The sequence below is a fragment of the Heterodontus francisci genome, chromosome 12, assembly GCF_036365525.1.
Source record: "Heterodontus francisci isolate sHetFra1 chromosome 12, sHetFra1.hap1, whole genome shotgun sequence".
NCBI classification, from domain to species: Eukaryota; Metazoa; Chordata; class Chondrichthyes; order Heterodontiformes; family Heterodontidae; genus Heterodontus; species Heterodontus francisci.
The window spans coordinates 86,587,076-86,605,228 of record NC_090382.1 but is presented as its reverse complement, the minus strand read 5'-3'; the positions used below and the strand labels follow the sequence as shown (position 1 = coordinate 86,605,228).

Below are 18,153 nucleotides of genomic sequence, written 5' to 3'. Positions count from 1 at the left end.
AAAATACAGGCTCTTAAATTGCACTGGGGGATGCTAGCATATGAATGATTCCTTTGATAGTCTCCTTTATTTTAGGGGAGACATTAAACCATTCATTTTAAATGGATTAATGGTTCTTCTAAAATAGCAGTGGGAAGAGTTTCAAAGGAACGTGCTATTTCAGATGAATGTTAGTATCCCATGTCTCTGCAGGAAGCTGCTCAGCTGGAGCTAACTATGCTTTAGTTGGCTAGCAGCTCCACTGTTGACCGCACAGGTAGCATTCCTTTACATTAATAACGTGGATTTATATAGCACCTTTAACAGAGAAAAATATCTCAAGGCACTTCAGAGAGGTATGGGAAAACAAGAACCAAGCCAAAGAAATAGAAATTAGAACAGTGGCCGTAAGTTTGATCAAAGAGATGATTCAGAAGGAGGGGAAAGAAGTGGTGAGGTGGAGAAGTTTCAGGAGGAAATTCTTTGAAGTGGGATCTCGGGAGAGCAAAGTGGTCAAAGAGCAAAGAGCACAGGAGGTCAAAGTCAGAGAAACAGAGAATTCAGGGGGATTGGAGAAGTTTCCAGAAATATAAAGAGATATATACTGCAACAAGAAATTTAATTTTCAGACTTTAGCAGACAATGTAGTACAGCAAGGATAGAACTAATGGATGAGAATGTCATTTGTGAACTTGCTGAAGGGTGTTTTGTTTTTTGGCAGGAATGGTAGCTGGATTGGAGGGAATCTTACAGTGAGTTACCGGGGATGTGGACATGGAGCAACAATATGTTCAAGGGAGGTTGAAGATGGGCTGCTATTTAGTGAGGACTGAGGGATTGTGTGTTTTTATTAAAGGAAAGCGTGACAATATTGGTTGCAAAAGGAGAGGACAGTGCCTGAGGAGAGGAATCCATTTGCAATGAGGTTCAATAAAGGAAAATGGATGGTCAGGAGTTTAGTGGGAATGAGATCAAGGGAGAAGGAGATGGTTCTCATAGCTAAAATTAACTTGGACAGGGAAGGGGCCAATGGGGAACAAACTACAAAAATTGTGGTTCAGGGCAACGTGAAGACAGAGGATTTGGCTTTTTGGGGAAAGGGAGAAAGCAATGGAGGCAGCGGAATGATGGTCTTTATCTTGATTTCTGTTAACGACCAGGTGAAAAAGGGGTCGAGAGGTTCCCTCTCAGCCTTTGCCTGGTTTGACCATAACAGGGTTTAATTCTTTAAACCCTGTGTTTTTAGCTGCCCCCTTGTTCACTGCTGTCCAATTGTCAGGCAAAGAAATCAACCAGACAGGTTTTCTTAGATTTAAACAAGAAAGGTGGAAGTTTATTGACCTTAAAACTGTAATTCGGTTAAAACGACTACAAATCCATGACGCAATCACGCTAGCATGCATATGCAATAAACACACACACAGATAGAGACAGAAAAGTAGAAAGAATAAAAGGGAAAAGTTTGAAGCAATAGTTTGGATTTATTTACCATCCCTAGAGCTCGATGAAGAGTCTTTGCTTGCAGTTATCTTGCGGTTTCGTTGGAGCCCAGTGGACACTTTCAGACTTGTTTCAATATAGGAGTCTTTCTCTTGAGGTTTAACTGTCTTCAGTAGAGCAACAAGCCCAGAGAACCATGGATGACCAGAAACGTTCAGGGTACGATGAGAAGGAAAAGAGAGGCTTTTAGCAAATACAAGGAGAGCAAATCAATGGAAGCATTAGTGGAGTACAGAAAGTGTAGGATGGAGCTTAAGAAAGCAATTAGGAGAGCAAAGAGGGGATATGAGAAAGCTCTGGCTGGTAAAAGTAAAGAAAATCCCAAGATATTCTATAAGTATATCAATGGGAAGAGGATAACCAGGGAAAGAGTAGGACCCATTAGGGACGAAGGGGGAAATTTGTGGGTGGAGCTAGAGGACATTGGTAGGGTGTTGAACAAATACTTCACATCCAAGAGAATGAGGATGTAGATATGGAACTGTGAGAGAGAGACTGTGAGGTTCTTTAGCAAATTGTCATAGGGAGTGACAAGGTATTGGAGGTTTTGGAAGGCTTAAAAGTGGATAAATCTCCAGGTCTGGACGATTTGTGTCCCAGGATGCTGTGGGAGGCGCAGGTGGAGATTGCAGGGGCTCTGACCCTAATTTTTAATTCCTCTCTGGCCACGGGGAAGGTGCCAGAGGACTTGAGAACAGCTAATGTGGTCCCACTGTTTAAGAAAGGTTGTAGAGATAAGCCAGGGAACTATAGACCAGTGAGTCTCACGTCAGTGGTAGGGAAACTATTGGAGAAAATTCTGAAGGAGAGAATCTATCTCCACTTGGAGAGGCAAAATTTGATTAGGAATAGTCAGCATGGCTTTGTCAGAGGGAGGTCATGCCTAACAAATTTGATTAAATTTTTTGAGCATGTGACCAGGTGTGCAGATGAGGGTAGTGCAGTTGATGTAGTTTACATGGATTTCAGCAAAGCCTTTGACAAGGTCCCACATGGGAGACTTATCAAGAAAGCAAATGCACATGGGATATAGGGTAACTTGATAAGGTGGATTCAAAATTGGCTTAGCTGTAGGAGACAGAGAGTGATGACAGACGGCTGTTTTAGTGACTGGATGTCAGTGTCCAGTGGCGTACCACAGGGATCTGTGCTGGGTCCCTTACTGTTTCTCATTTATATAAACGACATAGATGACTATGTGGGGGGTAGGATCAGTAAGTTCGCGGATGACACAAATATTGGCCAAGTGGTTAACAGTGAGGTGGAGTGTCTTAGGTCACAGGAAGATATAATCGGGATGGTCAAATGGGCAGAAAAGTGGCAGATGGAATTTAACGCTAAAAAGTGTGAGGTGATACACTTTGGAAGGAGTAATGTCACACGGAAGTATTCAATGAATGACCTGACACTGGGAAGTTCCGAGGAACAAAGGGACCTTGGCGTGTTTGTCCATAGATCTCTGAAGGCAGAAGGGCAGGTTAATGAGGTGGTGAAAAAGGCATATGGGACACTTGCCTTTATCAATCGAGGCATAGACTACAAAAACAGGGAGGTCATGTTGGAGTTGTACAGAACTTTGGTAAGGCCACAGCTGGAGTACTGTGTGCAATTCTGGTCGCCACATTATAGGAAGGATGTGATTGCACTGGAGGGGGTGCAGAGGCGATTCACCAGGATGTTGCCTGGGATGGAACATTTAAGCTATGAAAGAGAGGTTGGATAGGCTTGGGTTGTTTTCGCTGGAGCAGAGAAGAGTGAGGGGTGACCTGATCGAGGTGTACAAGATTATGAGGGGCATGGGCAGGGTGGATAGGGAGCAGCTGTTCCCCTTAGTTGAAGGGTCAGTTACGAGGGGTCACAAGTTTAAGGTGAGGGGCAGGAGGTTTAAGGGGGATTTGAGGAAGAACTTTTTTACCCAGTGGGTGGTGACGGTCTGGAATGCCCTGCCTGGGAGGGTGGTAGAGGCGGGTTGCCTCACATCCTTTAAAAAGTACCTGGATGAGCACTTTGCACATCATAACATTCAAGGCTATGGGCCAAGTGCTGGCAAATCGGATGAGGTAGACAGGTCAGGTGTCTTTATTGCATCGGTGCAGACTCGATGGGCCGAAGGGCCTCTTCTGCACTGTATTATTCTGTGATCTAGAAATTCATGAAAGAGAGAGAGAGCTAGCCAAGAGATTGGCTTTCTTCTTCCAAGTTCAGTTGCAATCAGACCCAAACTATGCTGTGAGCAGTTCAAACAAAACCTGGGCCAGCAGGTTAGTCATGTGACTAGCTGTTTTAACAAACTCCTTGCACACTCTAGCAGACATCCTAGAATGCTGGCTTTCTTACATGTTCAATGTCTGGTGATCAAAATCCATTTGGGTGAATTGGATCAGGGAGTCGTTCTATTGTCTCCAGGCACTGTCTCTTAGTATGCAAATGTTTTCCAGCCACTGCTGATCTCTTTGAACAAGTTATTTCTTCATTCCAGCAGTTTAAAATTAATGTTCATATGATGAAATTAATATGCCTCATTCTTGGCAGGTGGAGTCTTCATGACAATGACAAAGAAATCTATGAGCTTCTCACAATTAGTGTAATAGTTGAGTACAGAGGAAGCAAGGGATACAGATTTAAGGAGGTAGTGGATCTTAAAGGAAAGTAGCATCTTTGCCCTCCAGGATGATCATAAAGTCGTGAATTGTTTTGGCTGAGGCTTCTTTTCCTCACTCCTAATACTTTAGTGGGGTCAACAGCTGAGGTTTCTGATGGGCTTAGCCAGCAGTTACAGCATAACTTTGGCCCTAAAATGTTAAACATAGGTTGTAATCAAACATGAACTCAACTAATAGTGAAAAAGTCAAATAATGGCAGCTTACAAACAGGTGGCTGCTGAGTTGTTTCAGGATTGCGATCATTAACATAGACACAGAATTCCTGATTCCTATTATTTTATCAAGCAGCACTTCCTTCCCTCAGTTAATTGTTGTTCAGTCATGTGAATCGGTTGACTGCAAGTCTGATTCTTAATTCTGTATTTTTGTATATTTTGTTCTAATCCATACTGAGTAATTAATTCACACAGACTTGAGCCAATTAAGAACTCTGCTAACCACATCACTCAGTCACATCCTCAATTAGGTGATTAACTCATACAAGTAATCAAATTAAAGTGGCCAGTGCTACAGGGGTTAGTTACAGAATAAAAGATTCAAAGCTGATTCAAACTTCAATGGACTCCATCGTGGGCAGATATATATAAATATGCAATTTTATACTTGGCCAATTACTAATATCTCATCTGTTTACAGCCTTTCAGCCTCCTCCATTTCTTGCTGGCAGTAAAATCTGAGTGGCTGATACCTTTTGTTACTTCTGATAATACCACAATCATATATTTTCACATTTTCGTTGCTGCTTTCTTGGGTATGCAACACAACTGGCAGTTATAATCTTTTTCTGTCTAATATGTCACAACTAAGGTGGGAGTAATGCACTGTTAATTCAGTCCCACTACTCCACAGGTCACAGCATATTATAAACGTTTCCCACCTACTGGAAATTAGCCAAATTAAACACTTTATTTATCCCCCAGAATAAAGAATGCCAAACCAGGTTTCTTTAAACAACAAAAAAATTATTTATTAATAAACCAACTTTTAAATGATAGAGATAAATCTACATGTCGGAACAGATTTTATAACTCCTTATTCTTCCTAGCCCTCCTGCACACACACATACATTCAAAAATCGGTTAACCCGGGAAAATGGATGTTTTGAGTTATAACTGTTTCTTAGAAACAATAACATAATTGTTTGTCAGAGTCTGGTAGGCTATTTCTGGATTGGTGTGGTGTCCCAGAGTCAAATAGTTGGATGCCACTTAATGTCTTTCTGGGTGAGTTTGATAAACAGTCTGTGATGGGTAGGTATTCAAGTCAATTCATCTGCAGCAGGCATCACACAGATCTTTCAGCTTAAGGTGTAGCAACAGGTCTACTTACATTTTAAAGTAGCAGTCCAACAGTAGAGACTCTCTTGAGCTTTCAGGAAATTAAATAAAAAACACACAGAAAGCAACAAGACTCACTCTTGAGGCAGGGATTCTTGAGACTAGAAGCAACAGCAACCTACCACACCTGAAACATAAGGCTTCCTTTCTCCAAAGCAGTGTTCTGCACAGAGTGTAGCAACTCCTCTTCCTCTGAGCCTTTTCTCTCTCTTCAGACAGGTCAAAACCACACCTTAAATGTAGCACTTCTTTCCATGAAATGTAAAGCTTATTTTCAGAGAGAATAGTTCTTTTTCCCTGGTCTTTCAGCAAATCACAGCTCCAGTTCACTGCTCTCTATTCCCTGGTTTTGTTTCACTCTGCAGAACTGACTTTAAAAAACCTTCAACAACAACCAAGTCACAAGACAGTTGTAAATCTCTCTCTGCTGAGTTACTTGGATAGAAATTGCTTTGCAGTCTGTGCTCCACCCAATTCGGCATTCAACGTACTCAGAAAGTCCTTTTTTTCTCAGTCTTAAAGGCACAGCGACCTCTTAGCTTTTTTAAAAAAAACAAAACTCTTATGACAAATTCTAGAGACTTTCTGGTCCTTTTCCTGACCAAAGCAAATACAATATTAGTAATAAATTCAGAATAGTTAATAGTGTAAGGAAAACTTTAGCACCCATTCAGGTATTCCTACTATTGATGCTAATCAATATTTCATTCTTACATGTATCTAACAGTCAAGAAACTATTGTGTGCATTTAAAAGCTCCTCCAGCACTTTTGCACCATTATCCATATCATTGATTGTTTTCATTAGATGTTCGTAGTTCCTAGCCATTAACTTTTTTAACTTGAACATCAACTCGTGGAAATCATCTCTAAATTTAGGTATTTTCAATTCTATTTCTTCTCTTAATTTAACTTCAATACCCCAAATTAGGACCAGTGTTTTAGTCCTACCTTGGTGGTTTCATTAATCTGTACACAGAAGGTAGGCTTTTCTATGGAGTACGTGTCAGAGCTGTGACTCAAAGTTTTTCAATTATAGTTTGTGTACTCGCTTTCCTGGGCTGCATTAACTCTTTGATTCGGTGTTCTGTTGACTAAAGTGTTTGGCTGATTTCTTTGTCAATTCTAGCCTTCAATCCACAATGGTATGGTGGATATCAAAGAAAGCAGCAACAATACAAGGGCGAAGGAGTCTTTCTATTCAGTATTACAAAACCAAGAAGCATCTTCAGTGAGATCTCAGTCCAACATCCCATGTGACACAGAAACAGATGAACTATCATCTTCCCTTGGCCCTAACCTCAATGTACCCTATACCACAGAAACAGGAAGCCCAGCTTCTTCACTCAGTACAACATGTAAGGTCCTGCATAACATAAAAGTGGATGACTCTGCATCTTCAGCTGGTCCTAGGGACCTGCATAATATTGAAACAGGTAAGCCTATCTAATGGATTTTAAATTAAAATGAGTGGCATGGTGGTTCAGCAACTGATGTCCCAGTGGTTTGTGCTCAGGATTCCTCACATGGTGATTTCCATACTCAGCTGTGACATCTGAGAAGGCAGTGAGAAGGGGGATGGTAAATTAAAATGTTGCTCTAATGATTCCAGCCTGGCACTGGTAGAAGCCTGACAGAAGGCTCCTTTCCTGCCTCATGGACAAACAGTGGTGTGACTGGAAAACCAAAAAATTTTAAAAATTCAATTAAAATACCTATTTCTTTTGATTTTGTTGTGGAGCTGCAATAACTTTTATAATTTTGAGTGAAAGTGAGATGGGTCAGAGGAACTGATACATGATTTACTTCTTCAGAGAAATAGATTGATGACATTAAAATCAATACTTTAACCAACAACTGACTCAAATATAAGTGCTAATTGCTGTATGTTCTTTATCTGTCTTATAAGCAAGCAATTATAATTCCTAACCACCGCTGTTATATTTCACTCTATAAGAACTGCAGGTCACATCTGATTCAGAGACTGACCTTGGTTCAGACTACAAAGTCAAACTACGAACAGTTAGTGAAAAGATGAACATTGCCATCAGATCATCTGCTAATTCTGTGTTGACTTCAGAAAAAAAAGGATCATCACGTTTAATAACAAAGAAGGTAAGAATTACTTGTATTTGTTAAAAGTAATACTTTAAAAAATGTAATCAATAGCCCAGCATTGATATTCAGTTAGACTGTTAACTTAGCATACCCGATGGCTCAATTTTAAAAAGAAAAAAATAATACTGTAAGTGTATAGGTCTATTTGCATGTGATAAGAGAATGGATGGGTTAATGATTTGGATTTAGACCCATGAAAGTCCCCTGAAGGGATTTTATCCAAAACATTAACATATCTTTTCTTTTTTCAGATTCTAACAAACTTCCGATGCAATTCCAACATTTCCATTTTTTTTGTTCCAGGTTTACAACATTGAAATCTTATGCTTTTATCTCTTAAAAAGAGTCACCTAAATTATGAGAATGTAAAATCTCATTGGGGGAATGTTTATTTGCATACCACCACTTCAAGTGATGCTATGCAGTCTTAGGCCAATTCCCCGGGGGCAGATAGTGCTGCCGGCCACTATGCGCAGGTTTCCTTACTGATATCATTGAAGAACGTGTGCAGGCTGCACAGGTGATGACCTGAGGCACTACCTGCCCCACTGCTTGAGGCTATTGATATATAGAGTGGTATATAGGAAAATAGGAACAGCAGTAGTCCTTACAGCCACTCAATTATTCTGTCCTTCAGTTAGACTGTGGCTGAGCTGCACCTCAACTCCATTTACCCATCTTTGCTCCATACCCCTTGATATTCTTACTGAACAAAAATCTATCAATCTCAACCTAGAAAATTTCAATTGACCCAGCTGGAAATCATATTGAGAGCACCTTTTTGGGGAGAGATTTCCAGCTGTCATGACCCTTTGTGCGAAAGACCTCTCTCAATTTCTGTTGTACATAGCATACCTCTAATTTTAAAATTATTCCCCTCTTGTTCTGGATTTCCCCACCAGAGGAAATATTTTTTCTGTGTCTACCTTTGATTAGATCAACCCTCAACCTTCTAAACTCAAGAGTACAAAGTAGATTTCTGCAATCCATCCCCATAATTTAACCCTTTAAGCCCTAGTATTAATGATGAATCTGTCTTGCACTCTCTTCAAGCCAATATATCAGTCCTGAGGTGGAGTGCCCAAACTGATTGCAGCACTTCTGATAAAGCCTGGCCAATGCTCTATACTTAGTTTACTACACACTCAGGCTGCTCTCTCTTCATGTTGCTGCTGCAAAAATGCCCACTGCCTGCTAAAAAAAGCTCGATTGTTCACTTCTATATTACAACAGTAACCACATTTCAAAAACACTTTAATGGCTGTGAAGCACTGTGAAACATCCTGAGGTCATATAAAGCACTATATGGGCTGGATTTAGTGGAGCTGGCAGGAATCCCAGCACCAGGCTGAAAAGGTGGTGGGAACCCCGCCTTAGCCATTCAGAGCCCCCCGGCTCTATTTAACAGTGCCAGGCCAACTAACAGCCTGGCGCCGGGATCCCCCTCCCTTTAAAGATGGGGATTCCGCCTCCAGGAGTTGCTGGCCAATCAGAGCACTGGCCTTGGAACCAGGCCTAGCGCTGGAGACCTGGAGCTCAGGTAATTGAGGTGGGGTTGCCAGGGCCAGTCCTGTTGGACCCAGTGATGGGGGGAAGGGGTGGTCATTGAATGGAGGGGGAGGGGGGAATCAGGGAGTTTGGTGGTTTTCTGCTGGGAACCTCCATGAACCACAGATTGCGCACAAAGGAGGGCACCCCCCCCCCCCACCCCAAGCCCACAGGAAGTTTGCCTTGTTTTACTGGGCAACCTCCCCGTGTGGCGGAGGGCCCCTCCCGCCTCTCCGCCACTGGCTTAATTCCAGCAGCGGTGGGAAGAGGCCCTTAAATGGCTGATAATTGGCCACTTAAGGCCCTCAAATGGCCTTTGGGTGGGAAGGTTATCATTGGCCTACCCACCCGCGAGTAAATTGCTCTGCGATGTGAAGGCGACGAATCCTCCACCTCCTGCCTCTTGTCGCAATAGTATGGGGCCTGCCCCACCACCTAGCCTGTCTCCAGGGGTCGGGGGGCATTAAATTCAGCCCTATAAATGCAAGTTTGTTCTTTCTTTCTGTCCATCCGTCAATATCGTCGTTTGTTTAGTTGACGAATGTTGCACCTAGCCTAGAATTCAATAATCATTATTTTTTCACTCCATTATAGCAAGCATTATCCATGGCTGGCTTTTAACAAGGCCCTAATCAAAAAAACTTAGAAAATTTTAATAAAGTTTTGCTAATATTTGAAACTATTTGTGGTAAACAGCAATGCTCAGAGAAGTGCTAAATAAAAGCAAATGGTCCAAAGTCACTTTCTGCTGGTATTGCACCTGTTTTCACTCATCTACATTATCACAAAATTATTGGAGAGGAAATAATGGTTGTAGTTTTTTTCAGTTCACACGGATGGATTTTGTAAAACCACTAGAGGGCAATAAAGCATCAATTTACCTAAGCTGCATGAGACCTGTAGCAATATTAGAAGTGAAGAAGGAAAGGATTTATATTTATATAGCACCTTTCATGTCCTCTGCACATCTCAAAACACTTTAAAGCCAATAAATTGCTTCTGATGTGTAATCACTGTTGTTTTGTAGCCAACTAATGTAACTTTCAAAGATTATAGCAGAAAGCAATCCTGCTACATCTCATGTATAACTGATTTTGCAGTTTTTATGCACTTAGCCAGTATACTCTGAACATCCAGCGGATCCATGGACCAGCGGTCTCAGTGTGTAAATGAATCACGTACTATGACACTGAGCTAGGGTTACCAACCCTCCCATATTGCCTGGGAATGGTACATGCGTCTCCCATCCCAGGAGATCTTCGTAATTTAAATTTCCCACCACAGGAACCTCCCTCGTTCCATAACATACACCTGCTGTAACTGCAGAGAAGTCCCTGACTCGGTGACATCTCCCCTACCTACCAACCCCACCCCTACTGCCCCCTGTCACAGGGCAGAGAAAGGGGCAAATAGAATTGAGGATGGGGACTCGGGAGAAAGGTTGGTGATTAGGGGTTGGGGAGACTGGGCATGAGTGAGTCTCGGGTGAAAAAGCCTGGGGATCGGGGGGATAGGTAAGAGAGGGAGGCAGGTTTTTGAGGCATTGGCTTGAGTGGTGGGAGAGAGAGAGGCAAACTGAAAATGGGAGCAGCGCTGAGAGAAACAGCAGTAGAGGAGTGAGTGAAACAAGGGGCTTTACCATGGGTAAATAGTAAATGGTTGTTTCCACTGGTGGGTGACTGGGAGTGAAAGAGAACACAGACGAAAGATTCTCACTGGAAGAACCATGAGGGGAGGGAGAAAAAAGTTTTTTGCACTGTGGACTATTAGGCCATTGGATCACAACTGGCTATTGAAGGGTAGACTAGAACAAATATAAAGTGAAAGAGATACATATTTGAAAAGAAGGAATATTAAAGGATCTGAGATCGGATAGGGTTATAGGAGAGAGCTCCAGGTAGCGAGTGACTGCCTGCTGTGAGGTAACTTCTACCATTCTATGAAAGCTCTCCTTTATTCAATCTGAGCCCAGGGAGTTAGGAGATTTTGGTGCTGAACTGTGTTTAGGACAATGTGCCCCAAACACCGAGACTGCTGCCTTTTTGTGTGATCTCTTGATTTGGTTCAGGACAACCAGTTTCTGTGTGCCAAAGCTAAGTACATTTCTGTTCTGATTGAGGCTCCCAGTTCAGAGTTGTTACCTTTGCATAGAACCTGAGTTCAAACCAGAAGATAAGGAACTAGGGAGAGACATTAGGCCTATTAAAAGTGGCATTAACTGGGGAGCCACACTGCACCTTGTACAGTGCAGAGGTTCTGGCTGTTGTTACAGGGTGATAGATTATATGATTACAATTAGTTAGAGGCAGGATAGTGGGCATTGTACCTATTACTACCAGTTACATATATACAATCAATGAGTTATTGTTTTACTGTTGGTGAGATCTGTGTGGGAGATCTGAGTATTGCCTATATTACTGTTAGTTATTGGTGCAATTTCAGTGAGTTACCATTAGTTCCTCCCAGCTGCAGGTTCACATTTGCAAATTGTTCTCTCACCTTTGGTTCCTTCTCTTCCTTGCTCTCAATTTCCCTTCTTCGTCTGCTCACGGGTCACCTCCTGAATTTCTCGCATCAAAGGAGCTGGTATGAAACTACAAGCAAAGATGCTCAAGGGAGTCAACTTTTATAGGGTAAATACAATAATATTTGCAGGCATCATGTGATTAGAATGTCACATGATCAAACCTCTACGAATGCTTCCACCCAGAGTTGGCAACCCTACATGGAAGCAAAGACACCAAGAATACCTCAATCCTTCATCTATGATAATTTAGCTAAGCCCAACCAGGTGACAGTTTAGCTGTTACAATTGACCTGAGCATTCCCAGCTGAGAGGAATAAGTCAGGTTCCTGCCTCAACTATCGAAGAAACCCTGCTGGAAATCATATTGAGAGCAACATCATATTGAGAGCAACAGTTGAATAATTTACCTGCACACGTTCACACATGGAAAATGACCATTTGAGTACTGGAGGACCTGTAATTCATATGGATCTCTACTCCAGTGAGAGTCAATGCATCCAGGAAAGGAAAATTGTAAAAAGAAAACAATTCTGCATGAGTAATTTCTTTTGAAACCTCTTGATAACAGAACACTGTTGACTCATTTACAGTTTGAGTAATGTCTACTAATGTGACTACACTTCAGGTGTAATTCGTTGGCTCTAGAGAATTTTGGGACAATGAAAACTTGCATTTATATAGTGCTTTTAACTTAGTAAAACATCCCAAGGTGCTTCACCAGAGCATTAACCAACAAAGTTTGCCACTGAGCCACATAAGGAGACATTAGGACAAAGGGGTATATTTTAAGGAGTGTCTGAAAGGAGGAGAGAGAGGTGGAGAGGTTTAGAGAGGGAATTCCAGAGCTTTGGGCCTAGGCAACTGAAGACTCATCTGCCAATGGTGGAGTCATTAAAATGAGGAGGTGCCAGCTGCAGGTTGTCCAATTCTCCGAAGCATATAGGAGCACAGGGATCTCTGGTAAACCATGATCTAAGTCTCCTGTTTGAGATCCTGATTCTCAAATGCTCTTCTTCTCAGTCGACCAAAGGCTGAACTAGCACATTGGAGGCGATGATGAACCTCATTGTCTATGTCTGCCTTTGCCGAGAGGACGCTCCCAAGATATGGCCTTTTCCAGGATTTCGCCATTGATCATGATTGACAGGGGAGGTGCTGTGCTGCGGAAGCTGGATGGAAAAGGACCTTAATTTTCCAAGTGTTTAGTAAAAGACCCAAATGCTTTGGAAAAGGAGCCGACAATGATCTGGAGTTCATTTTCAGGACTGGATTTTGTTCTACCCCAGGTGTTGGGTTCCATGGCGGGGGGAAGGAGGGGCCTTAAGATGGCTCCGGATGAGGCCTATCATGGACCTTGAAACTGGGAGGGCCTGGCCTGATCCTCCCAGTGCAACAAGGCTCCATGGTGGACCTCTGCCGCTGGGCGATGGGACCACAATTTAAATATTCAAATTAATAAAATTATTAAATTTAAATAGACTTACCTGCGATCCTGGTTTGCACTCCCGTGCCTTCAGATCCCTGTCCAGGGGTGGGGAGGGGGAAGGAGGTAAGTTTGTCAGTGCGGTGGGGCCAGCGGAGTCAAATATACGTAATGGGTATAGGGGATGGTGGGAAGGGTTGAACCTTAAACTTTGTGCAGTTTGTGGGGGTGGGGGGATAGAAAGTTAGATGCAAAAGGTAAGTGTTTTTTTGGGGGAGAAGGGCAAATAGTTATTGTAATTGTTATTGGGGGGGCAGGAAAGGGGCATTAGAAATTTATTTATTTAATTTAGCGGGGTAGGACTTTAAAAATTTAAATTGGGCGGCAAGGCTGGCTGCACTTTAAAAATGGTGCCAGCACCTGCGGATAGGCAGCTGACGCCATTGCCGGGGACGGACAGCCCGCCCCCTCCATGAGATTGGAGGGAGTGAGCTGCTGATATCGACAGCGAGCTTTTAAAACCCAGCCCTCAGAGTAAGCACACATGCAAACATCATCTGCATAGTGAAGCTTGAGGACTGAGGTTGGAATGGTTTTGGTTTTCGATTGAAGGCGACGTAGGTTGAACAGTTTACTGTCTGTTCTGTACATTATCTCCACGTCTGCGGTTAGTTTGCTGGAGGTGAGATCAAGCATTGCAACAAAGAAAATGGAAAAGAGAATTGGTGCGAGGACACAGTCTTGAATGAGATAGAGTCTGTGGTGGTTCCTTTGGCGAGGATTATGTCTTGCATGTCACCTTGGAGTAGACGGAGGATGGTGACTAACTTCTGAAGGCAGCCAAATTTGAGTAGGATGCTCCATAAGCCTTTGCAGTTGACAGAGTCAAAGGCTTTTGTGAGGGCAAAAAAGGCCATGTACAGCGGTTGGAATTGTTCCCTGCATTTTTCTTGGATTTGCAGAATAGTGAAAATCATGTCTGTGGTACCTCTCGATGGGCGAAAATTGCACTGTGACTCCAGAAGGAGCTCTTCACCCACTGGGAGACAGACATTGAGCAGGAACCTTGCAATGATCTTCCTTCTGGCAGACAACAAGGAGATTCCTTCTGTAGTTGCCACAATCAGTCTTGTCTCCCTTCTTGAATACAGTCACGATCACAGTGTCCCTGAAGTCCCCATCATGCACTGTACATCCGAGATGAGGGACCTGAGGTCGTGCAGTCGTGCCAGGCGTGTATCTCTGCCATGTTTCAGAATTTCGGCAGGGATTCTTTCTGCTCCAGAGGCCTTGTTGTTCTTCAGCTGTGAATGGCTTTTTTTGACCTCGCTCCGGACTGGGGTAGCACTGAGACTGAGCCAGACTGGGTGTTGAGGGATGGAGTTGAGGACATTCAAGTTGAAGAAGGAGTCTAGATTGAGGAGTTCTTCGAAATGTTCCCTCCAGCAAACACTGACTGCCTCCCTGTCCTTGATGAGTTCTCCTCCATGCTTGGCTCTCAGCGGGTGCGCCCTTGGGTGCTTGAGCCATAGACTGCCTTAACAGTGCTGAAGAAACCACACTTACCGTTGGTGTCGCAAGTTGCTGGATCTCTCGTGCTCCTTCTACCCACCACTTGTTTTTTATGTCCCAAGTTTTATTCTGCACTGCTGCCTTCAGGAGCCTGTAGGATTGCTGCTTTCCCTTGGATGAGTGATGAAGTTTCCATTCTGTGAAGGCTTTGCGCTTACGCCCGATTAGTTCCTGTATTTCTTGGTCATTCTCATCAAACCAGTCACGATGCTTCCTGGAGGAGAAGCCAGGGAGCTGTTTGCAGGTCCTTGTTATGGTGGCCTTTAGGGCGACCAGACACTAATGGCACACAGCAGCTCCTGGTGGTTGGAGGTTGAGAAGTTGGAGGTAAGGCATTGACGGAGAAGGGCCTCATTAGCGGGATCTTTGAGGCCTTCAATGTTAATTTTCTTAAGACATTGCCTTTGTTGCTTTCACTGCTTGGAGACTAGGCTGATGGAGATGGTAGATCAGCTGAAGTGGTAGTCAGTCCAGCAGTCCTCGGTATCTGTCACAGCACGGATGATGTGGGCATCTCTGCAGTCCCTCGCTTGTACAATGATGTAGCCGAGTAGGTGCCAGTGTTTGGACCGCGCATGTTGCCATGAGGTCACGAGAGGTGCCTCCGAAAGATCCTCCAAATCCCTTGGCAAGAAAGACGATCCAACAGCAGCATCCTCTCCCAAGCCAACCTGCCCAGCATTGGGGCACTAGTCACCCAAAACCAGCTCCACTGGGTGGGACCAGTCGTTCACATGCATGACACCAGACTCTCGAAGCAGCTGTTCTACTCAGAACTAGGTCGTGACAGGAGACTCCCAGGAGGACAGCAAAAACACTTTAGAGATGTTCTCAAAGCATCCCTGAAGAGATCAAACATCCCCTTCGGCTTGTGGGAGTCCCTGGCTCATGACCATCCTAAATGGAGAAAGCTTATTCTGCAAGGCAAGTCATCCTCGATCCTGAGGGACTGCCTCAGAAGAATGTGCAAGAGGCCAGAATAGGAGGAGCACAGATAGCTGAGTATTGTAGGGCTGGTAGAGGTTACAGAGATAGGGAGGAGTGAGGCCATGGACGGAATTGAAAACAAGGACATCATTTTTTAAATTGAGGCATTGCCAGACTGGGACATGCTGAGGATGTGGAAGGTATCAATGTAGTACTTATTTTTTAAAAAATGATAAAGTAAGCTGCAGTTATTTTTGACAACTGCAACAAAGAGAAATCTTTGTGTATGGTACATGCACTGAACTCAGTCACGGAGAAAGATTACATAATTATGGGGTTAATGTTTACAATGGTGGACACGACGAAAGGTTGAAAAATTAGATGCTTACCAGAAAAATGGCTGATTGTTCAACAGCAAGTCATTCAGAATAGTCACTAAAGTTTTGAAATTATTTTCTCTTTAAGAACTATTGTTCACTGTGTATTCCTCAGCTACACATTTTAAATCTGCTCCTTGGGATATCCTGTACTGTAACATAATGTTCTAGATTAATCTGATAGCATGTTGTTCTAGACTGATGTGATACTCTTCCGCATAATATACTGCTTAAGGTCAATGTGTTTCTGTGCAGTAAAACATGCTGCCCTAGGTCAATGCTGTGAAAGATAATTAACTTTTACGTCATCTTTACCACATAGTATAACATGCTGTTGAAACCACTGTGATATTTTGCAGCATTAACATATTGGTTTAGGTCAATATAATACCATGAACATAACATGCTTTTTTAACTATTTGATTTTTAAAGCAGGTACTGATGGTGGAATCCCTTAATTAGAGGATCAAATTTTCTCTTTAAAGAGGAGTCCTGATAGGCAAGGTTCTCTGTTTAGTTGCAACAGGTTGCGTATCATTTTCTACAGATGCGTTTCACTGCTGCACACATTTATATTTCATCCTCTTAAAAAAGAAGGCATGGAGCATATAGCTCAATAGAGAAGTTACACAGAATCACTTACGTTTATTTGAAAAACTCTTGCTATAAGCAATTTAAGGTTCTGGGTCATTGCAATTTATTTTGTAGCAATTTATGCAGAATTAAAAACCCACAGGTCCTACATTTACAAATGACAAACAATATTTTTAATGCTATATTGTAGTAGTCAGACAGGCTGATGGAATGGGCAGACACGTGATAGATGAAATTCAATGCAGAGAAATGTGAGGTGATACATTTTGGTAGGAAGAATGAGGCGAGACAATATAAGCTAAATGGTCTAATTTTAAAGGGAATGCAAGAAGAGAGAGAGACTTGGGGGTCCTTGAATACAAATCTTTGTAGGTGGTAGGACAAGTTAACAAAGCAGTTAATAAAGCATATAGGATTCTGGACTTTATCAATAGAGGCATGGGGTACAAAAGCAAGGATGTTATGCTAAGTCTACATTAAACATTAGTTCAGCCTCAGCTGCAGTATTGTATCCATGCCTGGAAACCACACTTTAGGAAGGATGTGAAGGGTTTAGAGAGGGTACACAACAGATTTACCAGAAAGGTTCCAGGATGATGGATTAAATTACATAGATAGACTGGAGAAGCTGGGATTGTTCTCCTTAGAGCAAAGAAAGCTAAAAGCAGATTTGCCAGAGGTTTTTACAATCATCAAAGGTTTAGATAGAGTAAATAAAGAGAAACTGTTTGCAAAGGCTGAAGGTCAATATTAAAAGAGCACAGGTTTAAGGTGATTGGAAAAAGAAACAGAGGCAACATGAGGAAAACCCTTTTTACACAATGGGTGGTTAGGATTTGGAATGCATGGCCTGATAGAGTGATGGATACAGATTCAATAGGAGTTTTTAAAAGGGAATTGGATAAATACTTGAAGGAGAAAAATTGCAGGGATATTGAGAAGGGGCAGGGGAATGGGACTAAATGGATTGCTCTTTCAAAATTTGTTCTGATGAAAGGTCACTGACCTGAAAGCTTAACTCTGCATCTCTCACCATAGATGCTGCTAGATCTGCTACGTATTTCCGAGTAATAATGGGAGCTTGTCAGAAAGATACGGTGATAATCATGGGGAATTTGAATCTACATATAGACTAGAAAAACAGATGGGCAAAGGTAGCCTAGATGAGTTCCTAGAATGTTTTCGGAATAGTTTCTTGGAACAGCATGTTCTGGAGCCAACCAGAGCACAGGCTATACTAGACCTGGTAATGTGCACAGAGATGGAATTAATTAATGACCTCATCGTGAAGGCGCCCCCAGGTAGCAGTGATCATAATATGAATGAATTTTACATTCAGTTTGAGAGAGAGAAGAGTGTTTCCAAGACTAGTATTTTAAAAATAAATAAGGGTAATTATGAGGGCATGAAAGCAGCGCTAGCTAAAATGAACTGGCAAATTAGGTTAAGGGATAGGTCAATAGAGATGCAGTGGCAGACATTGAAGGGGATATTTCAGAATACACAGAATAGATACATTCCAACAAGAAAAAAAAATTCCAAGGGGAGGACCCACCATCTGTGGCAAACTAAAAAAGTTAAAGATAGTAT

At 42.5% G+C, this 18,153-nt stretch overlaps 1 protein-coding gene across 13 annotated transcripts in view; it reads left to right on the top strand.

The window, feature by feature from the left end:
* Positions 1 to 18,153, top strand: part of LOC137375975 (uncharacterized) — a 169,098-nt gene that overhangs the window by 48,823 nt on the left and 102,122 nt on the right. For all 13 annotated transcript variants that reach the window (XM_068043797.1, XM_068043800.1, XM_068043793.1 and 10 more), the window contains 2 exons: positions 6,607 to 6,913; positions 7,435 to 7,592. In XM_068043797.1, the coding sequence (XP_067899898.1) occupies positions 6,607 to 6,913; positions 7,435 to 7,592 (465 nt within the window). The remainder of the gene's footprint in view (positions 1 to 6,606; positions 6,914 to 7,434; positions 7,593 to 18,153) is intronic.